The 27,315-nt window shown below is 38.5% G+C and overlaps 1 protein-coding gene across 1 annotated transcript in view; it reads left to right on the forward strand.

The window, feature by feature from the left end:
• Positions 1-27,315, forward strand: part of TRPM8 (transient receptor potential cation channel subfamily M member 8) — a 246,965-nt gene that overhangs the window by 72,544 nt on the left and 147,106 nt on the right. The window contains 5 exon segments of the mRNA XM_053698868.1: positions 4,365-4,467; positions 19,193-19,311; positions 24,472-24,753; positions 24,920-25,015; positions 25,939-26,068. Of these exon segments, the coding sequence (XP_053554843.1) occupies positions 4,365-4,467; positions 19,193-19,311; positions 24,472-24,753; positions 24,920-25,015; positions 25,939-26,068 (730 nt within the window).

Here is a 27,315-nt window from a genome sequence, read left to right on the forward strand (position 1 = left end):
ATAAATATACTAATATATGTGTAATCTAATGGGGGGACAAAAAAGTGTGTTTAAATGGTGAGATGCCCCATACTTAAAGGGACACTGAACCCAATTTTTTTCTTTTGTGATTCAGATAGAGCATGCAATTTTAAGCAACTTTCTCATTTACTCCTATTATCAATTTTTCTTCATTCTCTTGGAATCTTTATTTGAAATGCAAGAATGTAAGTTTAGATGCCGGCCCATTTTTGGTGTCCTTGCTGATTGGTGGATAAATTCATCCACCAATCAAAAACTGCTGTCCAGAGTTCTGAACCAAGAAAAAAGCTTAGATGCCTTCTTTTTTTTATATAAAGATAGCAAGAGAACTAAGAAACATTGATGATAATAGGAGTAAATTAGAAAGTTGCTTAAAATTGCATGCTCTATCTGAATAACGAAATAATTTTTTTGGGTTCTGTTTCCTTTTATCTCAAGCGTGATTAATTATAATGTGATACTAACAGAAGTAAACATTATGGTTATTAAATATGTGTAGTGTAAAGGTGTGTTCAGGCTTGCCAATAGAAACGCACCTAAAGTAAAAAATATAAATCCAAATAAATAATTAGCGTTATTGTTTCCAGATTCAATGCCATATTATATGGAAATTATTCTCATGTGCATCAAACGTTCAAAGTGTATATATTTGATATAACTATTAAAAATAAATAAATAATAAAAATTTAATCCGTCTGAATGCAATATTAACCAAATAAATAAACGTGAAACTATAATATATGATAGTTTTTGTGTCCCTTTAAGCAATGACACCGCAGAGTTTGCTAGATTTTTTACATGTGTCATTTCAAAGGCTTTGCTATACCACTTACTGTGCTTCTGTTACCTGCATGCTATTTGGCACTACAACCTATTAATAGGCCTGATCATTACTTTTATTTCACCCATCTGCAATATTTATGGTCTGATTGTCTTCCATTTCTCTTCCCTCCTATTAATATGGAAAGCATTATACAATGGAAAAAAGTCATTTCGTAGACATAGTTGTGATGAAGGACCACTATACCTCCCCAAAACCGACTCTGCCTCTGTGTCTCATTAATTTGCTGCACTTGTTATAAGAGCGTGCACAAGCCTCTAAAACAAGCAAGGCATCCTGGGCTCATCTAATAGCCTCTTTATAAATAACTGCATTGCTAATGAGAGTCTGTAATAACAAGACGCACTGTACTTGGGGCAGATTAGTCTGTTTGGGTCAGAGACACATATCACTTAAGCCCATTTGCTTTATAAGTTCTCACATCAGGACTGAAGCACATCCTAATTATTTTGTGCCATGATGTCAGTTTGAAAAATTATAAAAATGTTAAAAAAAGATGTTTTCAAGTCAAAAAGATGATGTTTTTCAGTCACTGTTTCAAGAATACTAGTTTAGCAAATGCATAGCCCATGATGTATTCACAGGACCCCATAGTATTTACTTTAAAGGGACACTAAACATAAATTTTTTCTTTCGTGATTCAGATAGAGCATGCAATTTTAAGCAACTTTTGAATTTACTCCTATTATAATTTTTTTTCATTCTCTTGATATCTTTATTTGAAAAAGAAGGCATCTAATCTAAGGAGCCAGCCAATTTTCGGTTCAACACCCTGGACAGCATTTAGCCACCAATCAGCAAGCACAACCCAGGTTGTGAACCAAAAAGGGCTGGCTTCTAAACTTACATTCTTGCTTTTTAAATAAAGATAGCAAGAGAATGAAGAAAATGTGATAATAGTTATACAATTAGAAAGTTCTTAAAATTGCATGCTCTGTCTGAGTCATGAAAGATAAAATGTGCTATGGTAAACAATTACATACCACGTGTATATACTTTCACATGTGTAATGATGCTGTGTTCATATACATGATTGGAAACCTTTGCTTACAATGCCCCTTTAATTTGTCTTATGAACTGTATATTAGAATTTAACATTTGAGGTTTTAAATGCATTAAGATTGTTGTAGGTATGATCTATCATGCTTTCAGTTTAAAAAAAAATAAAAAATATTCACATATATAGCATTAATGAAATGAAATTTAAAGGGACATTCTTACTTCTAGCCCGAAAGTTGATATTTAATTATTGGGTTGAAATTGAAAGTAAGCACTCCTCTTTAAAGAAATGCTAGCTGTTGTGCACTATTTATAGAACAAGAAAGAAGTTAAGGGAGACTTAGAGAAGTGCATAAGGCAATTCATTTCTATGTGGGCAATTTATCTTAAAGGGACATGAAGCCCAAAATGTTTATTGAAACCCAAAATGTTTATTTTATGATTTAGATAAAGCATACCTTTTTAAACAACTTTCCTATTTACTTCTATTATCAAATTTGCTTAATTCTCTTGGTCTCCTTTATTGAAGGGAGCAACAATGCACTACTTGGAGCTAGCTGAACACATCAGTAAGCCAATGAAAAGAGGCATATATGTGCAGCCACCAATCAGCAGCTAGCTACAAGCTCCTGAGCCTACCTAGATATGCTTTTCAAACAAAGGATACTAACGGAACTGAGTAAATTTAGATAATAGAAGTAAATTGGAAAGTTGCTTAGAATGATGTTCTCTATCGGAATAATGGAAGATTTTTTGGGGGTTTCATGTCCCCTTTAATTATTTCCGGGAATCACTGAGAAATAGAGTTTTATACCCATTCATGAATAGTGAGTTTATACCTAAACGGTAGGTGCGGTTTTGAGCTTCCCCCATGGACTTTACACAGATTTGCAGGACAGTGATGCAGAGATTGTATAGACAGCTAATGGTTATCAGCGGATTCTGGAGGAGGGTTGAATGTCTGCGGGTGAGGAACAGACCTTCCTGGTCCTTCAGAGACCATAATATGTGTGTACCTATTACTTTTATTAAGGTACGTGGGTAGAAACCCCACCTCCTGGCTGATGGGGGATGTTCTGTTTTTGATCTAAGTTATTTAATTTATTTTGTGTTTTATTTTATTTATTTTAGCTTAATATATTAGAAAAAACAGCCTTGAGTAAAGTAAAGTAAACAGATGTGGTCCCTTTCATGGATTAACTGGTTGTATGCTGTTCATTATCTTGTATGTTTTGCTTTGATGACTCCCTGTGCTTTCATAGATAACGTTTAAAAAAAAATAAATATAAAGGGACATTCTAATTAAAAAAATAAAAATGCTCTGTGTGTGATTTTTGTACTTGTTGTCCCTTGCTAATTAGGGATTAACCACCTCAGGGGGTTAAACACATATCTAAAGTCTATTTACAACTTTGCAGTTTCTGAGTAGGCAGTTGAGCCAATTAGGAGTGCAATACACATGTACCCTCCAATAACAATATGTCCTGATCAGAAGCTGCAATATCTCTTCTGTGAGGGACTTTATCTTTAAGGGATAGGGAAAGTCAAAATAAACTTGCATGATTCACATAGAGCTTTTCATTTTAAGACATTTTTAAATTCACTTTATTTTCAAATGTGTTTCAAAAGTACGCACATAACCTACACTAGTGAGAGATAGCTGCTCATTGGTTTCCTGCACACATTTGTCTCTTGTGATCGGCCTCACTAGATGTGTTCAGCTAGTTGCCAATGTTCCTTCAGCAAAGGATAACAAGAGAATAAAAATAATTTGATAATAGAATTAAATAGGAAAGTTGATTAAAATTGTATGTACTATCTGACATCACAAAATAGTGTTGGGGGTTTCCTGCCCCTTTAACTCGTGATGGTTAGCAAGGAGCACTATTAGAAGGTCCCTTTTAGATCAAGATCTGTAAATAGTGATTTAACTGTTGTTCCTGAATGAGGTGTTGGTGACTTTTCAAATGAAGAGACACTTTTTTTCCATTTATTGTTTTCTAAAATAAAATCATGTTCAAATCTATAAAGCAAACTACAAAGCAAGCATTTAGAACCTGTAAGCTAGCACCCAAGAACATATAAATCACACAGAACAGATATGAGTCAGTATTTTGTGTGCGGCAAATGGAGTAGTTAGAAAGGTAATGTTAGAAGGGCAGGTTGTCAGTAGTTAGCAGTGTGCCAGAGAGGACTGTAGTCCATAACATAACTCCCCTATATTTACAGCTCTCAGGCCAGTGTACAGATAGCTACAGGGACAAGTATCTCATATTAGCTAAACTCTTGTAATTATTATAACTCGGAATTATGCAATGATCTATAGATAATATGCAGAATTTACTGCAATTACTTGTAACAAGGAGAGATGACATTTTTGACAGAGCATAATGTATTGACATAAGTCTCAATATTGGTTTAGTTGCCAGCTGTACGCTCATCTCTAGGGAGTATAAAGCAAGCATTTCTCTTTCCCAAGATTGTGTTTGTTTTTTTATTTCAGATTAAAGAGATCATGGAAAATCTGCATCTTCTAACAGTCATTAAGATGGAGCAGGCTGGAGATGAAATTGTGAGCAACGCCATCTCCTTTGCTTTGTACAAAGGTAGGTGAAAGAGTAAGACATAATAATGTTACTTTACATAGTGGAAAACTATTAATCCATTATTTATTTATTTTTTGTTAGAAGGATACATTTTTTTGTTATGAAAGCAAAAAGATTAGTCATACTGACTTTATATTACAACAATAAGAAAGATATTATATGCACTGTTACGTGCACATTTCTGAGTATTGGGGGGGAACAGGGCCGCCATCAGGGGGTGACAGGGGTGGACTCCTGTCAGGGGACCAATGAGCCAGGGGGGCCCCATGAGGGCAAGAACTAAAAAAAAAAAAAATTTTTTTTTTTTTTTTTTTAATTTTGGCAGCCACCAGTGGGTACTACAGCAGAGTGCTAATTGAGCATGGGAAATGTTTATTACAAGGAGTAAAGTATTAGCATTTGAGAGGATTTCTTAGTGTGCACTAAACCACTATGCTCAGTGTGAGACAGACTTGGCAACTTTGTACAGTGTGTGCCTGAGTCAGACGGCAGATCACTTTCATTTGAAGAGGAGGTAGGACTTACTTAGCAAATGTTTTTTAATTTCTTTGTGCAATTTTGGATTGTAACTTCAGTGTGGTAGTAGTTGTATGGTGGGGCTAGGGGTTCCAATAAAAACATTTTTTTTAGCAGCAGTGTATTTATGATTATTTGACAATGCTGTAGAAATTCTATATTTAAAAACCATGCAGAAATGTTTCCTCCTCACTACACAAATGGTAGATGCCTTTTATATAACATTCAGTTTACTGCCCCTTTATGCAAGGACTTTCCAGATGCAAGGAGGCATTTTATCTAAGATTTTTACATCTGTATAAAATTTCTATACTCTCAGACTAAGATTGCTTCCCTGTTTGAAATGAGACAGGTTAACTTAAAACTGTTCAGTTTACACTACAGCTGACTTAGTTTTGAAATACATACCAACAAGCCTAATCCTGCATTTAACCAGATCTAGATGGTATGAGTACCACAGCTTATGGTCCCACCAAGACCATATAGAGTACAGTATTTTCAAAATCCATAAGTACAGCTGACAGATGGGAAAATTTGTACAACTATATTGAAGTGGTGCTCTTGGTTGGGGAAAATGGGGAAAAAAACAAACAAAATATGTCAACCTTTTAAAGGTTACTTTTCTTCATCTAGCCATCTACCCAGCTCATTAATGATACAATTTTGAATTCACATAATTATTTTTGTTTGCACATTTACAAATATGATCTTTAAAAGTGATCTCTTAATTTCTGCATTTTTTTTTATCATGCATGTCACACACTGTTGATTTAGGGGATGCAAAGGTGCATAAATTGTTTCCTCCTGTGAGTTGTTTCTGTGGGTGTATGTGTTTATGTATTTGTGCTTTGGTTTGTGTCTCTATGTGTATGTATTTTTATCTGTGGGTCTCTCTGTGAGGGTGGGTGTGTACTGTCTTTGTGCATTTTCTGTGGATGTCTAGTGAGGGTGTGTGCATATGTCTTTGAGCTTTTTTCTATGGGTGTTTCTGTGAGGGTGTTTGTGTGTATGTTTGTATGTATGTCTGTGTTTTCTGTGGGTGTCCTTGTGAGGGGTGTGTGTTTTCTGTGGATGTCTCATGTGAGGGTGTGTGTATGTATGTCTTTACTGTGTTTTTCACTGTGGTTGTCTCCTCTGTGTGTGTCTTTTGTGTGTTTCTGTGGGTGTCTCTGTGTGTGTATGTGTGTATATGTCTTTGTGTGTTTTCTGAGGCTGTCTCTGTCTGTGTTTCCTCTGGGTTTATGTGGCAAGTTTGAGTTTGTGTGCGTGTGTAAATTGTCTGTTTCCTTTTTAGGACATTTTGACCCTTACTGCTAATTATTCACATCTTTCTACAGACTTTGAGACTAACAAGACCTTTCTGGAAGTAACCACTCCACCATTTCACCTTTAAATTATTGTTTAGGCAGTTCAGGGCCCTTCCTTTCAGCCACTGCGTGCAGTTGTCATAATTTAGTTGTCATCTTCCTTTACAAAAAGATAATCAGAACTCCATATTTTGTTTTCTAAATCTCCTTTTTTTTTTTACAAAACTGTAGTTTACCTCATTACCTTGTCAGGTCAATGTAAAACAAGTGCTAAGTGTCTGTTTGGGTTTCTGTGTATGAGTGTGTTTCTCTTTGCGTTGTCTGCTAGAGTGTCTATATGTGAATCCTTATGTGTGAGTGTGTTTGTGTGTTTCAGTGTCTCAGTGTATCAGTGTATCAGTGTGTCAGTGTATCAGTGTTTCAGTGTATCAGTGTGTCTGTGTGTGTGTGTGTGTGGTGTGTGTGTGTGTGTATGTTACTACCTTTTACAACATTTCCAAGTTTAAATAAGACAATTAAGAATAAAGTGAATATACGTTTTAGTCACTTGGTCAAAAATTGCACATGTCAAGGAGGGGGGGCCCTGATCAATGGTTGAGTCAGGGGCCCCAAAATCTTTAGATGGCGGCATGGGGGGGAAATATTGTATTTCTCCACTTCAAGTGATTGCCTATATCAAATATACAAATGCTTCACTTAAAGGGACACTTAAACACTAAATGCATTTTATAAGCACAGTATTGAGGTTATTCCCATGCCTCCCTCTAGTCATGGGTGACACCCATTTTGAAATGTAACTTTCACTGCTTTCCAGGGCTGCCCATGTTAGCTTTTGTGCAGCAACTCTCCTTCAGATACCTGCAGTATAACACCAAGGTTAGGTGCATCAAATTTGTTAAGTGTTTAATGTCCCTTTAAATATCTAAAAAGCAAATAACACATCCAACAGCAGCACATATGATCAACCAGCCCTGTAAGTCATCATCATTCATCAACACTGTAACAATGCACTGCCTTACTGACCCTGCACATTTCTAATCAAATAATTTCAATTGTATCAAAATGAGCCCTCAACACAATACCTTTCATGTTCTGTTAACTCTTGGTAATGGTTTATATCTTGCTTTATTACCATAATAATTGTATCCTCTTCATCTAACACAGCAATGCAACAAAACATTTGTCTAACAATTTTGCCTCTCTTAATTTCTCACAAATACTAAAATAAATGTATTACAATATTACCATACAAATCTAGATATCTAATGTAAACTAAGCTTCCTGATTTAGCAAGAACACTGCCCAGAAATGTTAACAATCCAAACATAGCAAATCATATTTATACAATATATATTAATGGAAATATTGTATGAGCGCCAGCGGGCACTGCATAAAAACACTATTTTACATTATCAAAAAGTATACATGGAGGCAGGTGGTTGGCTATTTCATATAAGGGGTCTTATAAAATATTTTCATAAGTTAGTAATGATGAAGATTTCTTTGCAGATGCCAGGCCCCATATAATAATTAATGTTGTGAGATATTTACTATTGCTTTTTCAATCACTTGGCAACTTGAGGAACCCAGAGGCACTAATTTGAATAAGAGTGGTATCCTGTTTCAAATTAGGGGTTATACAATCTTATTTGTATTTTTACTTATTATCTCATCATTTATCTGATCATTTATGCTTATTAGAGAGGTGAGCTCTTGCATACGGTCTATAGGTCTAGGTGGACCCTTTTCACACTATAAAGAACTTCTCTAGTGCTTAGTTGTACTCACCCTGCAACTCTATCCATGTGGATCCTTCCCTCAATCTATAGAATTGTGGGTGACAATATGTTTTAAATAATTATAGGTCAATGTTCTGAGTTCAGAAATCCACTTTCTTCTTAGGGGTCAAATATAGTCAGTCACAATGGCTCACAAACTGGCCATACTATCTCTTTTCTAAGTTTGTTTCTATGTAAAGGTTTTTAACTCTGTGACATGTAGAGGGTTAGTTACCCATTTGCATGGGCTCTCCACTGTTGTGCAGATCCTATAATATAAAAGGCCAAGTGTGTTTGTCCGAAGCTGTCATATGCAGTAGAGACTGCGCAAAGACAAACACACCTGGCCTTCTACAGACTGACCTCCTGGCATCTGGACCGGTGTGGGACCGGGTGTGAGGGGGCGTGATAAGGCCGGGACCGGGTGTGATGTGGCGGGTCTGGGCGGGGTCAGGCGTGGCAAGGGCAGGGCAGGGTCGGGTGTGCCGTGGGCGGGGTGGGGCCGGGCCGTGAGAGAGCTCAAAAGAGGGGGGATAGAGAGAGAGCAAAATAGAGTGAGAGTGATAGCAAAAGAGAGGGGGGAAGAGAGGGGGGAAGAGAGCAAAACAGAGTAGGGGAGATAGAGCAAAAGAGGGGAGATATAGAGAGCAAAAGAGAAGGAGAGGGGGAGAGAGAGAGCAAAAGAGGGGGAGAGAGCAAAAGAGAGGGGAAGAGAGAGCACATAAGAGAGGGAGGAAAAGAGGGGAGAGAGAGAGAGCAAAAGAGAGCAAAAGAGAGGGAGAGAGACAGCAATAGAGAGGAGGAGAAAGGGGAAAAGAGAGGGGAGAGAGAGCAAAAAATAGGGGGGAGAGAGAGAGCATGCAAAAGAGGGGGGAAAGAGAGAGGGGAGAGAGAGCAAAAGAGAGGGGGAGAGCGCAAAAGAGAGGGGAGAGAGATCGCAAAAGAGAGGGGGGAAAGAGAGAGAGCAAAAGAGAGGGGAGAGAGAGAGCAAAAGAGAGGGGGAGAGAGCACAAGAGAGGAGGGAGAGAGAGAGCAAAAGAGAGAGGGAGAGAAAGAGCAAAAGAGAGGGGGAGAGAGCAAAAGAAAGGGGAGGGAGAGAGCAAAAGAGGGGGGATAGAGACAGCAAAAGAGAAGGGGATAGAGAGAGCGCAAAAGAGAGGGGGAATAAAGAGAGCAAAAGAGGTAGAGAGACAGCAAAAAAGAGGGGGGAGAGAGGGCAAAAGAGAGGGGGAGAGAGAGCAAAAGAGGGGGGAGAGAAAGCAAAAGAGAGGGGGAGAGAGCAAAATAGAGCGCAAAAGAGGGAAGAGAGAGCGCAAAAGAGGGAAGAGAGAGCGCAAAAGAGAGGGAGGAAAAGAGAGCGGGCGAGAGAGAGAGCAAAAGAGAGGGGGAGAGAGAACAAAAGAGAGGGGAGAGAGAAACAAAAGAAATGGAGAAACAGCAAAAGAGAGGGGGAGAAAGGGGAAAAGAGAGCAAAAAAAAGAGGGGGGAGAGTGTAAAAGAGGGGAGAGAGAGAGCAAAAGAGAGGGGGAGAGCACAAAAGAGGGGAGAGAGAGCATGCAAAAGAGAGGGGGAGAGAGAGAGCAAAAGAGAGGGGAGAGAGAGTGCAAAATAGAGGGGGAGAGGGAGCAAAAGAAAGGGAGAGAGAGAGAGAGCAAAAGAGAGGGGTGAGAGAGAGCAAAATAGAGGGGGAGAGAGACAGCAAAAGAAAGGGGAAGAGAGAGCAAAAGAGGGGAGATAGAGAGAGTAAAAGAGGGGGGATAGAGAGAGCAAAAAATAGGGGAGAGAGAGCAAAAGAGAGGGGGGAGAGAGAGCAAAAGAGAGGAGGGAGAGAGAGAGCAAAAGAGAGGGGGAGAGAGAGAGCAAAAGAGAGAGGGGAGAGAGAGCAAAAGAGGGGAAAAGAGAGCGCAAAAGAGAGGGAGAGCGACAGCAAAACAGAGGGGGGAGAGCAAAAGAAAGGGATGTGAGAGAGAGCAAAAGAGGGGGATACATAGAGCAAAAGAGAGGGAGAGACAGCAAAAGAAAGGGGATAGATAGAGCTAAAGAAAGGGAGAGAGACAGCAAAAGAGAGGGGAGAGAGAGCAAAAGAGAGGGGAGAGAGCAAAATAGAGAGAGGGGGAAAAGAGCAAAAGAGATGGCGGATAGAGAGAGAGCAAGGGGTGGGACCGCTGTACTGCAAAAAATGGCCGTGTACACAGGCTTTAGGACTAGTATTCTATCATCCAGAAGCATAAGTAAGAAAATATGCTGCAAAGCCAATAGTGCATGCAAGAAAAGATAGGACTAGATCTCATTTAAGCAGTTAAAATAATACGCTGCTATAAAAAAGTGACAATATATTTTTAATAGTAGCTGCATTTTTTTGCATCACTGTATTTTTTTTTTTTTTTTTTTTTTATTATTGAATTCTTTTAATTTTTATTGAAGTTTCAATCAAGGCATACAAAAATCGGAGAACAATAAAGTACAAAAAAGGCACAAAACATGCAACACATAATACCGAGTCAAATGCAAAGGAAATATTGTGCAACCAGTTATGCCAAATAATAAACCACCCCCCTAAATGACACATGAGGACACTTTTGATCCTCACCACCATAAAGCAAACTTATAGGGGGATATCTTGAATAAATGAGACCTCTTTTGGATCTCCTATGTCGAACCTCAAGTTCTATTTTAGAGAAGTTACTCTACAACTGAGAAATCAAAGAAAAAAAAAATATATATAACATAATAACACATTGGTAGCGGATCTGAATCTAGCTAGCTCTTCAATGAAAGAGGAAGGATAAGGGGTAATATGGTGGTAATCATAATATTTAGAGCTGCTCCATATATTTACTATTCAATGAGAGTATTAGTTCCTATATGAGTATGTAGGATACTGCATTGGACAAGCCATAATCGCTTATAAATATGGGCAATAAGGCATTAACATACATAACATTTGCAAAAATGAAAGATACAGATATTAACATCATATTTGACAAAACTAAAAGTGTACCTGAGAGGTTTCTTCCCTCATTACCTTCTTCCCCCCTCTGTTATATAGGTCACTCTTGGCCCTTATTATTTCAAGATTACTACACTCATACGTTAACATTATATAGAGGCACATAGATAAGCAAATGCATCACAAAGTACATTGGAGCTTAAGTAATATTATCATTTGCATAGTAGGATGCATCAGCCAGACCTAAAGACATGTAAAACCCATATTATAATACTATTTGATATTGAGAATAACTAATAGGATATCCAGCTAAGTCACAATTAACCAAGGATAAAGGGTTATACCTTTTGAATTACACATTTTATCACTTCATGCCTGGGTATATGTGCTAGTTCAATAATATTAATGCAATCTCAAAGAGGAGCATGGTTTTAGGCTCCTTATGTAGTATTATGTGCCAACGCTTTCCTGCACATTATAACTCTAGAAATTAGACATCATATATCAAGAAGAAGTTATAGCAGCAGTACATTAAACTAGCATTCTCAGCATATTAAGCCGTTCACATAGATATGAATACTTTTAAAGACTTGATTCAACACTAAGGTTATTGTTACAAGTGATCACAACTGGAGCCCTTAGTTATAGCTTAGATGGTATCTTAAAAGTCTTCTAGAGCTAATGCCCAATGTCCACTCTATATTCCAGTGAAATGTCCTTCTTGATGAGTGGGGTCAGTTACTGGGGCAGTATTAGGCTATAGCATGCATTTAACCACAAAAATACACATTAATCATTAAGGCTATCTATATAAAGCACTCAAATATAGCACAATACCAATATTACAGTTATTACTCAAAGCTACACACCGACAGTTCTGCTGGACAGTAGCATGTATAGGGTTTGATGAGAATATGAGCGATTACCCTAAAATATCTGTTTCTGGGGATCCAGCTTAAGGAGCACTGTCTCACACACCTCGGATCCCGTGCTCATCTGTACCATGAATTTTCAACCTATCCCGGTCCTGCTCCCCTCTGAGGCAGCATTTGCTTGTGTGATACGGAGAGCATGTAGAGAGCCTTTTCCCCTTCGAGTATCATGGCTGCCATACCCCGGGAGGTGCGGGTAACTTATTCCACGGCAGGCAGATGACATAGCTGCATGTAGGACTCTAAAGTATGTGCTTGCGCTGCTGAGCCTCTCTCTTGCATGCAATTTCTCCTTGAGTGGCCCCGAATCTCCCAGATCAGGCAGACGGTACCCAAGTGTTTCCCCAGTAAGGGCAGGGAGGGTCGGGAGGTGTGCATATAGAAGCCGCGGTTTAGAATCCTTAGAGGCGTCAGGCAACACGGATCCCTGCAGGTCTGGACTAACTACATTGCGCTGCTGAGATATTTGGTGTGCCGCTCCTCCCGAAGTGTTCACTTCAGCTCGTTCAGCGCCAATTTGTGTTGCGGCTCCCTGCTCCACTGTCGCAACTGTGTGTGGGCCGGCATTAACATCCGACTGGGCTAAAAAAGGTATATCAGCCGTAAATTTTAGATGCCTGAGTCAGGTACTTGCGTGGTTCTGGTAAGGGCTGTACTTCTCTTTTCATGTTAACGCAAACACCCTTTAGGGAGGTGAATTCTTGCAGAACTTCATGAAGCCTGAGGAAGTGTGTTTCAAGCATGGCTTTCACTTCCCTCAGGATTAGCTTAGTAGCTAGCGCCATATTGGAGAAACGAAATGCAGGTTTCCAGCAGACGTATTAGGCCTCTCACCACTCCAAACAGTAAAATACCCGTTGAAATAAAGGATGGTTAGGGTTTTTCCTCCTCCTTCCAAATGCAATGATTTAAGAGCTGTCCAGTTACTATGGAACTGGTTTGATAACCCAGGGACCTGGGGGGGTATATTAGCGGCAGCTTTGACAACACTGTCAGTCTATAGAGGCCTCTCAGTCTCGCGGATAGCTGCAGTGTAGTCAGCTGAGGAACATAGGTAGTCCGTTTTGTGTAATGTGTCTCCAGACTCTTCTAGGATAGCACAAGAGATTATGGCTATATTTCCAAAAAAGAAAATTGAAGTATAGTTGAAAAATAACTCCAAAATAGTCTTGTAAGATCAGGAGCTCCACAAAAAAAGTCCTACCGCAACAGCTATAGGCTCCGCCCCCAAAGCCTCTCTTTTTTAACCAAGGACCCCTACACTTTAATGCTGTAGCACAACTACTCAAAACCCTAACACCCAAGGGATCTCATCACCCTAACACCGAAGGCACCCGACATATCTAATACCCATACAAAATTTACAATATACCCCGAATCTCACCAAAAGATGTTTGCCTACATTGATCTACCTTTGCAGACTTCTATTAGTCATCATGGGTCTGTTTTCTTTTCTTTATATAAATTGAGACATGAAGGCGCAAGGTTAGAATTGGTTCACAGCTTTCTTCTGATTGGTTAACCGGTTACCTACACCTTTCACAAATAAATTGCAGAAACACACTTGAAAACTCTTTTAGTTTTTTTTTTGAGTGTCCTCAATCTTAATTTGAAGAAAACACATGCTCTGCTTATACAGGTAGCCCTCAGTTTACGCCGGGGTTAGGTTCCAGAAGGAATGGTTGTAAATCGAAACCGTTGTAAATTGAAACCCATTTTATAATGTAAGTCAATGGGAAGTGAAGGAGTTAGATTCCAGGCCCCTCTCAAAATTGACATAAGTAACACCTAATATATTATTTTTAAAGCTTTGAAATGAAGACTTTAAATGCTAAACAGCATTATAAACCTAATAATATAGATTGTATCATCATCAAACTAAGTTTAATGAACAAAAACATTTTTTTACTTGCATTTTTCTGCAAACAGTTCTCTGCATTGTTAGCATGTTAGATACTATTGGGTCTGCACCTATTCTATGAATTTCAATCTGGAGTTATTAATAGGCAATTAGGCACCCTCACCTCAAGCAGCTGGACAGGAAGATAATAGGGAATTGGCTGCTAGATCTAGTTGTTTGAAAGCTGCTCGATAGCTAAGGTCTGTTCTGTGTACACAGATTAATTTCAGTCTGCTAAATTGCATAACTTTGCTGCAACACAAGCGGACAGCTCCACCTACAGGCTATTTTAATTAGTGCACTGCTTTTCAATAGCAGTCACATGACTGGAAAAAAAGGTTGTTCTGAAACGGCGCAAATTGAACCGGCGTAAACCGAGGGCCACCTGCATATATAATTCAGTTATCTTAATTCAGACAGACACATTGGTAATGGATTGCTATGCCATTACATTAATGCTGCAAAGACCTATGGGAACAAAATAATGCAGCAGTACTAATAGATTTGAATAAACCCCAATACTCAAATCGGATATAACAAATTGAATTAGAATGGTCTGATGGTATTTGTGCATGTGCACAGGGGTAAAAGAAATTTAGTATACCAGTCAGAAGAAAACGTTACTAGCCAGGAGATACAAAATACTAGTAATTATATTATTTATTAGTTTACTGAAATTTCTAACATCTGGAATATATAGGATTGTTAATAGGAAAAGCCAGTATTCTGATCTGTTCAAATCAGACAAAAGAGCGTTCTCCGTGCAACTACCACGTGTGGCTATACTGTGGGGGGTAGTTATCAAGCCGTCTACTTTTCTGGCTTCGCCGGCCCAATACGTCCACCTAAGCTCGCCTACCTTCGCCGCCGCGGACCTTGAATACGTTCGCCTAAGTTATCAAATAAAGCTGTCAAAAAGCCGCGGGGCGATGAGCAGCGGACTGTGACAGTTATCACTCATCCGATCTCGCTGCCCTTCAGATTTTTCCCAGCTTTATTGCTAGCCTGTCACTAAGCACTCACACTAAACTACACTGTTCTACCCCCTATACCGGCGCCCCCGGAGGCCCCCGCAACTAAATAAAGTTACTAACCCCTAAACCGCCGCTCCTAGACCCTGCCGCAAGTCTTATAAATGTATTAACCCCTAAACCGCCGCTCCTAGACCCCGCCGCAAGTCTTATAAATGTATTAACCCCTAAACCGCCGCTCCTAGACCCCGCCGCAAGTCTTATAAATGTATTAACCCCTAAACTGCCGCTCCCGGACACCGCTGCCACCTACATTATACCTAGTAACCCCTATCCTGCCCCCCTATGCCGTCGCCCTCTATTATAAAATTATTAACCCCTATCCTGCTGATCCCGCACCTCTCCGCAACTAAATAAATAGTTTAACCCCTAAACCGCCGCTCCATGAACCCGCCGCAACCTATAATAAATTTATTAACCCCTATCCTGCCCCCCACTACGCCGCCGCCACTGTAATAAAATGATTAACCCCTAAACCTAAGTCTAACCCTAACCCTAACGCCCCCTAACTTAAATATTAATTAAATACATCTAAATAAATTAACTCTTATTAACTAAATGAATCCTATTTAAAACTAAATACTTACTTATAAAATAAACCCTAATATAGCTACAATATAAATAATAATTATATTCTAGCTATCTTAGGATTTATATTTATTTTACAGGTACCTTTCAATTTATTTTAACCATGTACAATAACTATTAAATAGTTATTAACTATTTAATAGCTTACCTAGCTAAAATAAACTGAAATTAACCTGTAAAATAAAAACTAACCTAAGTTACAATTACACCTAACACTACACTATACTTTAATAAATTATTCCTATTTAAAACTAAATACTTACCTGTAAAATAAACCCTAAGATAGCTACAATGTAATTAATAATTACATTGTAGCTATTTTAGGATTTATATTTATTTTACAGGTAACTTTGTATTTATTTTAGCTAGTTAGAATAGTTATTAAATAGTTATTAACTATTTAATAACTACCTAGCTAAAATAAATACAAAATTACCTGTAAAATAAATCCTAACTTAAGTTACAATTAAACCTAATACTACACTATCATTAAATTAACTAAATAAACTACCTACAAAGAACTACAATGAAATACAATTACATAAACTAACTAAAGTACAAAAAATAAAAAAAGCTAAGTTACAAAAAATAAAAAATTAAGTTACAAACATGTTAAAAATATTACAACAATTTTAAGCTACTTACACCTAATCTAAGCCCCCTAATAAAATAACAAACCCCCCCAAAATAAAAAAAATCCCTACCCTATTCTAAATTACATAAATTTCAAAGCTCTTTTACCTTACCAGCCCTTAAAAGGGCCATTTGTGGGGGCATGCCCCAAAAAGTTCAGCTCTTTTGCCTGTAAAAGAAAAATACAACCCCCCCCCAACATTAAAACCCACCACCCACATACCCCTAATCTAACCCAAACCCCCCTTACAAAAACCTAACACTAATCCCCTGAAGATCATCCTACCTTGAGTCGTCTTCACTCAACCGAGCCACCGATGGAACTGAAGAGGACATCCGGAGCGGAAGAAGTTAATCCTCCAAGCGGCGCTGAAGAAATCTTCCATCCGATGAAGTCATCATCCAGGCGGCGCTGAAGAAGTCTTCGATCCGGCCGATGTCATCTTCAAAGAGGCGCTGAAGAGGTCTTCTATCCGGGCGAAGTCATCTTCCAAGCCGGGTCTTGAATCTTCCTTCCGCCGACGCGGAACCACCTTCTTCACCGACGGACTACGACGAATGACGGCTCCTTTAAGGGACGTCATCCAAGATGGCGTCCCCTCAATTCCGATTGGCTGATAGGATTCTATCAGCCAATCGGAATTAAGGTAGGAAAATCTGATTGGCTGATGGAATCAGCCAATCAGATTGAGCTCGCATTCTATTGGCTGTTCCGATCAGCCAATAGAATGCGAGCTCAATCTGATTGGCTGATTGGATCAGCCAATCGGATTGAACTTGAATCTGATTGGCTGATTCCATCAGCCAATCAGATTTTCCTACCTTAATTCCGATTGGCTGATAGAATCCTATCAGCCAATCGGAATTGAGGGGACGCCATCTTGGATGACGTCCCTTAAAGGAGCCGTCATTCGTCGTAGTCCGTCGGTGAAGAAGGTGGTTCCGCGTCGGCGGAAGGAAGATTCAAGACCCGGCTTGGAAGATGACTTCGCCCAGATAGAAGACCTCTTCAGCGCCTCTTTGAAGATGACATCGGCCGGATCGAAGACTTCTTCAGCGCCGCCTGGATGATGACTTCATCGGATGGAAGATTTCTTCAGCGCCGCTTGGAGGATTAACTTCTTCCGCTCCGGATGTCCTCTTCAGTTCCATCGGTGGCTCGGCTGAGTGAAGACGACTCAAGGTAGGATGATCTTCAGGGGATTAGTGTTAGGTTTTTGTAAGGGGGGTTTGGGTTAGATTAGGGGTATGTGGGTGGTGGGTTTTAATGTTGGGGGGGGTTGTATTTTTCTTTTACAGGCAAAAGAGCTGAACTTTTTGGGGCATGCCCCCACAAATGGCCCTTTTAAGGGCTGGTAAGGTAAAAGAGCTTTGAAATTTATGTAATTTAGAATAGGGTAGGGATTTTTTTTATTTTGGGGGGTTTGTTATTTTATTAGGGGGCTTAGATTAGGTGTAAGTAGCTTAAAATTGTTGTAATATTTTTAACATGTTTGTAACTTAATTTTTTATTTTTTGTAACTTAGCTTTTTTATTTTTTGTACTTTAGTTAGTTTATGTAATTGTATTTCATTGTAGTTCTTTGTAGGTAGTTTATTTAGTTAATTTAATGATAGTGTAGTATTAGGTTTAATTGTAACTTAAGTTAGGATTTATTTTACAGGTAATTTTGTATTTCTTTTAGCTAGGTAGTTATTAAATAGTTAATAACTATTTAATAACTATTCTAACTAGCTAAAATAAATACAAAGTTACCTGTAAAATAAATATAAATCCTAAGATAGCTATAATATAATTATGAATTACATTGTAGCTATCTTAGGGTTTATTTTACAGGTAAGTATTTATTTTTAAATAGGAATAATTTATTAAAGTATAGTGTAGTGTTAGGTGTAATTGTAACTTAGGTTAGGATTTATTTCACAGGTACATTTCTCTTTATTTTAGCTAGGTAAGCTATTAAATAGTTAATAACTATTTAATAGTTATTGTACATGGTTAAAATAAATTGAAAGGTACCTGTAAAATAAAAATAAATCCTAAGATAGCTAGAATATAATTATTATTTATATTGTAGCTATATTAGGGTTTATTTTAAAGGTAAGTATTTAGTTTTAAATAGGATTCATTTAGTTAATAAGAGTTAATTTATTTAGATTTATTTAATTAATATTTAAGTTAGGGGGCGTTAGGGTTAGGGTTAGGTTTAGGGGTTAATAATTTTATTACAGTGGCGGCGGCGTAGTGGGGGGCAGGATAGGGGTTAATAAATTTATTATAGGTGGCGACGGTGTAGGGGGGGCAGGATAGGGGTTAATACATTTAATATAGGTTGCGGCGGGTTCAGGGAGCGGCGGTTTAGGGGTTAATACATTTATTATAGTTGCGGTGGGCTCCGGGAGCGGCGGTTTAGGGGTTAATATGTATAGAGTAGCTTGCGGTGGGCTCCGGGAGCGGCGGTTTAGGGGGTAATAACTTTATTTAGTTGCGGCGGTGTAGGGGGGGTCAGATTAGTCGTGTTTAGACTCGGGGTACATGTTAGGGTGTTAGGTGTAGACAGCTCCCATAGAAATCAATGGGATATCTGGCAGCAGCGAACATGAACTTTCGCTATGGTCAGACTCCCATTGATTCCTATGGGATCCGCCGCCTCCAGGGGTGGCGGATTGAAAACCAGGTACGCTGGGCCGTAAAAGTGCCGAGCGTACCTGCTAGTTTTTTGATAGCTAGCAAAAGTAGTGAGAATGTGCCGCACTTGTGTGCGGAACATCTGGAGTGACGTAAGAATCGATCTGTGTCGGACTGAGTCCGGCGGATCGAAGCTTACGTCACAAAATTCTACTTTTGCCGGTCTCGAGCCTTTGATAACTAAGGCGAATCAGCCTCGCCACAAATACGCTGCGGAATTCCAGCGTATTTGAGGTTGACGGCTTGATAACTACCCCCCTGTGTCTCTTTCACATAAAGGTTATGGCTCAACATGAGCACAATGAAACAGATCTATGAAACTGGTAAAACAAGCACAAGATAACTTGATAACTTTATATCTGTCATCTCAAATGTGTATAACCTTTGTCTGTCTATTTACAGCTTTCAGCACTAATGAGCAGGACAAAGATAATTGGAATGCTCAGCTGAAACTGCTTCTGGAATGGAATCAGCTAGAACTGGCCAGCGAGGAAATCTTTACTAATGACAGGCGCTGGGAGGTAATGCATAACAAACAGCTGTACGACTAGCGGACTGGGAGGCACAAGGACTGTACCATGTATACTGTAATAGACTGACACATGAATGCAAACTTTACTAAACCCTTTCAACAGACTGTGAAGCAGATGCTGAATGACTGATACATTTGTGACACAGACATTATACATGAGTTGACATGCAGACTAAAAGGGATATTAAACACTATGCTGGATATAATGAAGTATTCAAAGCAAACATTAGCCTAAAAATAATTTGTAGACACTGTACATATTTTTTAACAAAATATATAAGTTGTTTAAATATCAATGATATAAATGTAAAAGATAAGTTTCTATAAAGGACTCTAGTATTCTATAAATAAACAGGTTAATTTATACTTATTCGGCTCTTTTATTGAGGGACATATATAAAACAGGCAATAAATGACATTGTGAAAACAATGTCATTTGTGTGGAATATTGGATTTTTTTAAAAAATATCTAACAGGGTCCCCACACAGCCTTGTATGCACTCGTTTTATTGCTTCTTTTTTATATGTCCCTAAATGTCCTCAGCAGAAGAAATAGACAAGGGGAAAACATAAGTTCCAACATAGTGGCATTCATTGCTTCATAGAAACTCAGTAGAACAATTTTCAATATTAAATTACACACAAAAGTTGAGACAGGCAATAAGTAACCAACAACCTAAAGGTACAGCATGAGAAATGAAACAAAACCTTTGCTGTCTCTATTTATAATTAGTTTGGGTGCTGCACTTCTGTAGTTTTCCAATTTGGCTACACAAAAAAACAAACATCTAGATTACGAGTTTTGCGTTAGAGGCTATGCGGTGCTAACGAACAGTTTATGCTCACCGCTCACTTACCTACAGCGCTGGTATTACAGGTTTTTACAAACCCAGCGTTTAAAGACAAGAAGTGAGCGTTTAGCAAAAGGTTGCTCATTACTGCACTCCAATACCAGCGCTGCTTAAGTCAGTGGCGAGCTGGTGTAACGTGCTCGTGCATGATTTCCCCATAGGAATCAACGGTGAGAGCCGGCTAAAAAAAAGTCTAACACCTGCAAAAAAGCAGCGTTTAGCTCCTAACGCAGCCCAATTGATTCCTATGGGGAAATAAAATGTATGTCTACACCTAACACCCTAACATGAACCCCGAGTCTAAACACCCCTAATCTTACACTTATTAACCCCTAATCTACCGCCCCCGACATCGCCGACACTTGCATTATATTATTAACCCCTAATCTGCCGCTCCGGACACCGCCACCACCTACATTATACTTATGAACCCCTAATCTGCTGCCCCCAACATCCCCGACACCTACATTATATTTATTAACCCCTAATCTGCCTCCCCCAAATGTTGATGCAACCTACCCATACTTATTAACCCCTAATCTGCCGCCCCCAATGTCGCCGCCACTATAATAAACATATTAACCTCTAAACCTAAGTCTAACCCTAACCCCCTAACTTAAATATAATTTAAATAAATCTAAATAAAATTACTATAATTAACTAAATTATTCCTATTTAAAACTAAATACCTACCTATAAAATAAACCCTAAGATAGCTACAATATAACTAATAGTTATCATTGTAGCTATCTTAGGGTTTATTTTTATTTTACAGGCAAGTTTGTATTTATTTTAACTAGGTAACTATAGTTATTAAATAGTTATTAACTATTTAATAAACTACCTAGCTAAATAAATACAAATTTACCTGTAAAATAAAACCTAACAGTCTACAATAACACCTACACCTACCACTATAATTAAATTAATTCCCTAATTAAATACAATTAAAACAATTAAATAAAATTAGCTAAAGTACAAACGAAACAAACACTAAATTACAGAAAATAATAAAAGATATTACAAGATTTTTAAACTAATTACACCTAATCTAATCCCCCTAACAAAATAAAAAAAGCCCCCCAAAATAAAAAAGCCCTACCCTACACTAAATTACCAAATAGCCCTTAAAAGGGCATCTTTGCGGGGGCATTGCCCCAAAGTAATTCAGCTCTTTACCTGTAAAGAAAAATTACAAATCCCCCCCAACATTAAAACCCCAGCCACCCACACAACCAACCATACTCTAAAACCCATCCAATACCCCTTAAAAAACTAACACTAACCCCTTGAAAAGCACCTTACCGGGAGAAGTCTTCATCCAATGGGGCCGAAGTCCTCAACGAATCCGGCAGAAGTGGTCCTCCAGACAGACAGAAGTGGTCCTCTAGACGGGCAGAAGTCTTCATCCAGACGGCATCTTCTATCTTCATCCATCTGCGTCGGGTCCATCTTCAAGACATCCGACGCGGAGCATCCTATTCTTTCCATGTCGACTGAAGAATGAAGGTTCCTTTAAGTGACGTCATCCAAGATGGCGTCCCTTAGATTCCGATTGGCTGATAGAATTCTATCAGCCAATCGGAATTAAGGTAGGAAAATCCAATCAGCCAATAGGATTGAGCTGACATTCTATTGGCTGTTCCAATAAGCCAATAGAATGCCAGCTCAATCCTATTGGCTGTTTGCATCAGCCAATAGGATTTTTCTACCTTAATTCCGGGAATTAATTTAATTATAATGTAGTGTTAGGTGTTAGTGTAACTTAGGTTAGGTTTTATTTTACAGGTACTTTTGTATTTATTTTAGCTAGGTAGTTTATTAAATAGTTAATAACTATTTAGTAACTATTCTACCTAGTTAAAATAAATACAAACTTGCCTGTAAAATAAAAATAAACCCTAAACTAGATACAATGTAATTATTAGTTATATTGTAGCTAGTTTAGGGTTTATTTTATAGGTAAGTATTTAGTTTTAAAAAGGAATAATTTAGTTAATTATAGTAATTTTATTTAGATTTATTTAAATTATATTTAAGTTAGGGGGGGTAGGGTTAGGGTTAGACTTAGATTTAGGGGTTAATAATTTTAGTATAGTGGCGGCGACGTTGGGGCGGCAGATTAGGGGTTAATAAATGTAGGTAGGTGTCGGCGATGTTAGGGACGGCAGATTAGGGGTTATTAATATTAAACTAATGTTTGTGAGGCGGGAGTGCAGCGGTTTAGGGGTAAATATATTTATTATAGTGGCGGCAATGTCCGGTTGGGCAGATTAGGGGTTAAAAAAATTATTTTAGTGTTTGCGATGTGGGAGGGCCTCGGTTTAGGGGTTAATAGGTAGTTTATGGGTGTTAATGTACTTTTTAGCACTTTAGTTAAGAGTTTTATGCTATGGCATTGTAGTGTAAAACTCTTAACTACTGACTTTAAAATGCGGTACCAGTCTTGACAGAAGAGGGTGTACCACTCACTTTTTGGCAGACTCATAATACCGGCACTATGCAAGTCCCATTGAAAAAAGAGGATACGCAATTTACGTAAGTGGATTAGCGGTATTTCCAAGTCTGGCCAAAAAAGTGAGTGGTACACCTGTACCTTCAAGACTCGTAATACCAGCGGGCGTTAAAAAGCAGCGTTGGGACCGGCCAACGCTGCTTTTTAAGCCTAACGCAAAACTCGTAATCTAGGGGAATGATTTGGTTATATAGAAATTCTGCAAACAGGTTCCATTCTGCCATTCCTCTTATTTTGTCTGTGGAGTCAGCTAAGAGATTGACTGGCACTCATTGGGGCCTATTTATGAAAGGCCTGTCGGACATGATCCGACATTGCGGATCATGTCCGACAGACCTCGCTGAATGTGGACAGCAATACGCTCTACGCATTCAGCATTGCACCAGCAGCTCTTGTGAACTGCTGGTGCAACGCCACCCCCTGCAGATTTGCGGCCAATCAGCCACTAGCAGGGGGTGTCAATCAACCCGTTCGTATTCGATCAGGTTGAATTGTGGCGATGTCTGTCCGCCGCCTCAGAGCAGGGTTGAGTATGGTGATTGTAAAATAGTTGGCATCATGTAATCTGACTCTCAAAAGATCAGCTGTGACATGAAGGGCTTTAGATATCATCAGAACCTAATTAAAGGGACACCATAGTCATAAAACAAAGTACAATATTTGAAAAAAACAACAATCATAATTAGCATTTTTAATAGGTATAAAAATGTTGCAGCTAAAGTTGCTTCTTTCCTGTGTGCAGTATACCGTGCACAGCTAGCACTATTCAGCCAGTGATGTCTTGTAGCTCAGTAGGTGGCTCTATACATCTACTACAGCTGGTTGCTGGTTAGGGAATGTAGGAAAATAGTGAGCTGTGTGAGGAGAAGAAACAGTATTATAACATAATATAATTCATAACAGGAAATGACAACACAGGCAAGTTCTTAATTTCAACAACTTATGATGCAAAAAATGTTTAATAGATATAAATTGCAAAAATACTATTTTTTTTTCTTTAAATTAATGTACTTTGTTCTCTGACTACAGTGTCCCTTTAAGCACAAGTCAGCATTATCGCCTGCCTATGGGGTCTCATGAAGTTAGGATATTACAAACGTTTTTACTGTCACCACAGACTTATGATGTATTGTTGAATATGTGTGTATACAAATGAGGTGTAGTGTTGCTTGGTATAGTCAGGATTAGTAATGTATTGCATGGGTTTAGGGATCCCAGTATGGTATATTGTAAAGAGCTTTCTAGAATCTTGGGGCCCAATGATCTAAAGTTCTCCTGTCAGGCAAGATGTTCTAATAATTATCATCAGGTCCCTCAAAGAATAGTAGAAACTCAAATTTTACATTGAGAGATGATTATCTCACTATGAAGGCTTTTGTATGTAAAGGAGATACTTTTATATTACATCTAAAAAAAAATCACAAAGATATTGTGTGATTTCTCTCTGTTATGTTGTGCTTTTGATCATCAGGCCCTTAATTTGACATCTATATACTTGAAGCAATTCACTATTTATCCAATCCCCCACACAAGAAAGTATACCTGGATCTTCCAATAGACAAGGGAATCATGTAACCACCTCAGAATAGATGCATGTGCTTGACCTTTAGTGTACATATGTCAGACTGTTCCTCCTGAACTATTCAGAAAAATAAACTGTGGTAGAAACTGGAATGGGAACTGGTCCCATGGAACAACATGGGTGAGACTGGTTAGCCTTTGCCTGTTAAGCATGTAACAAACAAAGGGTGAAACATGTGACATGTCCTGCTTTCTCTCCAAGTCAGCTGACCTGGAGGATGCCATGTTTGCTGCTCTTGTAAAGGATCGCCCAAAGTTTGTGCGTCTGTTGCTGGAGAATGGCCTGAATATGCGCAAGTTCCTAAGCAGTGAGATCCTCAGTGAGCTTTTCTCAGAACATTTCAGCACCTTGGTCTATCGTAACCTACAGATTGCCAAAAACTCCTATAATGACTCTCTTCTCACTTTTGTGTGGAAGATGGTTCTCAGCTACCAGCGCAGCCGTAAAGAGGAAAGAAATAGCCGCGATGACTCTGAGATACAGGTGAGAGAGAGGCTACAACACATCATACAATGGGAACATCTCCTAATGCTTTGCTTATAGTAATCCAAATATTATGACAGAAAGGAGAAATATACTGTGGTTTTATAGTTCTAGTTACACTTGACTTGTGAGTTATCTAAAATGAATCCCTTTTTATCTCTGTTAGGATCTCTCACCGATAATAAAACATCCTGTTCAAGTTTTGTTCATATGGGCAATTCTGCAAAACAAAAGAGAGCTGTCAAAAGTCATTTGGGAACAGGTATTTATTTAGTTAAACTAACATGCAACATTAATTACCACTTAAAAAACAATCTGTCATGATAAAAGAGAAACATTCCACACCAAAAACTAAGCTATGAACAGCTAGTATTCTGTCTTATATATAATTAAATCACAATCTGTTTTCAATCTTTACAGTGTCCCTGTACTGACACCATAGACTAACACCCACCAGTATTACCGCAGAATCCCCATTTTGAGTTGTACATCTATATATATAAAGACCATCATTACTGATACTACAATATAGACTCACTACTAACAACAAGGTACACACTTTCACCGCATCCACACAGGAGTCTACTATAAATGCCAGATATGTATTTGAAATTTCCTTGATTAAAGGGACATAATACTCATATGCTAAATCACTTGATACTGATGCAGTATAACTGTAGAAAGCTGACAGGAAAATATCACCTGAGCATCTCTATGTAAAAAAGGAAGATATTTTACCTCACAATTTCCTCAGATTACCAGAGTAAGTCCTGTGTAAAAAGTTATACTTCAGCTACTGTCCAGCTGCAGGTAAAAAAAATAACAAAATGAAGAAATGAACTGCAGCCAATCAGCATCAACAGTGCTGAGGTCATGGTCTCTTTTACTGTGATCTCATGAGATTTCACTTAACTCATATTAAACTTCCTTAAACTGAATAGGGAAATTACATGAGTGTGCATGAGGCTCACTCCCTTGCCTGTCCCGGGACAGACATACTGATTTGCTGCTTAAAGTCCTTTGCAATGGGGTTGAATACTTAGGACATTTTGAGGTAAAATATCTTTCTTTTTTACATAGAGATGTTCAGGTGATATTGTCTAGTCAGCTTTTTACAGCTATGCTGCATCATTTTCAAGTGTTTCAACATTTGGGTATCATGGCCCTTTAACTGTTCTTTTTCAGACACGCGGATGCACACTGGCTGCATTAGGGGCCAGTAAACTCCTCAAGAGTTTGGCCAAAGTGAAGAACGATATCAATGCTGCAGGGGAGTCAGAAGAAATTGCAAATGAATATGAAACTAGAGCTGCAGGTAGGTGAACAGAGAGAAACAGAAAAGTATTATACCACAAATACATTTTTAGATCATCCCATGTGCGCCTTGGCATCCTCACTCAGACCTGTAGCGCTTCATCTTAGATTGCCAAGGAAATGTGTGAGTAGAGGACATTGTCAGCTGTAAACCTACATTGACATGTATAGACATGAACAAAATGGAGTATACAAAAGATTGGGACAAACTCTGTAAACACATAAAGGTCCCGATTTTCAAAAACTCTCCAGCCTGCAGTGAAAGTTATAAGATGCCTGCCATATAAAGTAATGAGGCTCTATGTCATAGATAATCTCACAAAGGAGAGTGAAACACCTGGCACTGATATAAATTCTCAATTTGCAGCAAATACACGTTAATACAATTTAACTTGGATCTGCTATACATTAATTTTCTTTTAGTTATATGTGTGTATTGTTAATTCAGAGCTAAATATTCCTGAATGCGATTGGCGCGATAAATCAGTGACAACTGCAGGTGTAAAATTCTTAGTGAATATAATCAGAGTTGTGAAAGAACTTCAGACACATCCAGGGGCTCCCCTGTCCCTCACAACATGTTCTGAAACTGTCAGGCTTATTTCACAAAAAGAAAAATACAAAGTGCAATGCTAGATGTAAAAAAGCACACAAATATACAGAGTATTAGCCTAAGTTGTTAAAGTTACACAGAAACTTTCAAATCACAGTTATAATCTGTAAAATTACAATTCTTCATACACTGCTGTATACAACATTTAAACTGCATTAAATACAAAAAAGTACAAAACAAAGTTTAACTGTAATAACAGAGGACCAAACCCATGTGTAAATTTAATTAAAATACACAGCACAAAGAGTAAATGTAACAAATTTTTGCCTAGATTTAGAGTTCTGCGGTAGCCGTCAAAAGCAGCGTTAAGGGGTCAGTCAGGAAAGGGTCTAACGCTCACTTCCAAGCCGCCATTTTTCCATAACGCAGATCCCCTTACGCCAATTGCGTATCCTATCTTTTCAATGGGATTTTCTTAACGCCGGTATTGAGAGTCTTGGCTGAAGTGAGTATTAGACCCTCTACCGACAAGACTCCAGCCACAGAAAAAAGTCAGTAGTTAAGAGCTTTCTGGGATAACGCCGGTTCATAAAGCTCTTAACTACTGTGCTCTAAAGTACACTAACACCCATAAACTACCTATGTACCCCTAAACCGAGGTCCCCCCACATAGCCGCCACTATAATAAAATTTTT

Source organism: Bombina bombina, chromosome 1, assembly GCF_027579735.1.
Source record: "Bombina bombina isolate aBomBom1 chromosome 1, aBomBom1.pri, whole genome shotgun sequence".
NCBI lineage: Eukaryota > Metazoa > Chordata > Amphibia > Anura > Bombinatoridae > Bombina > Bombina bombina.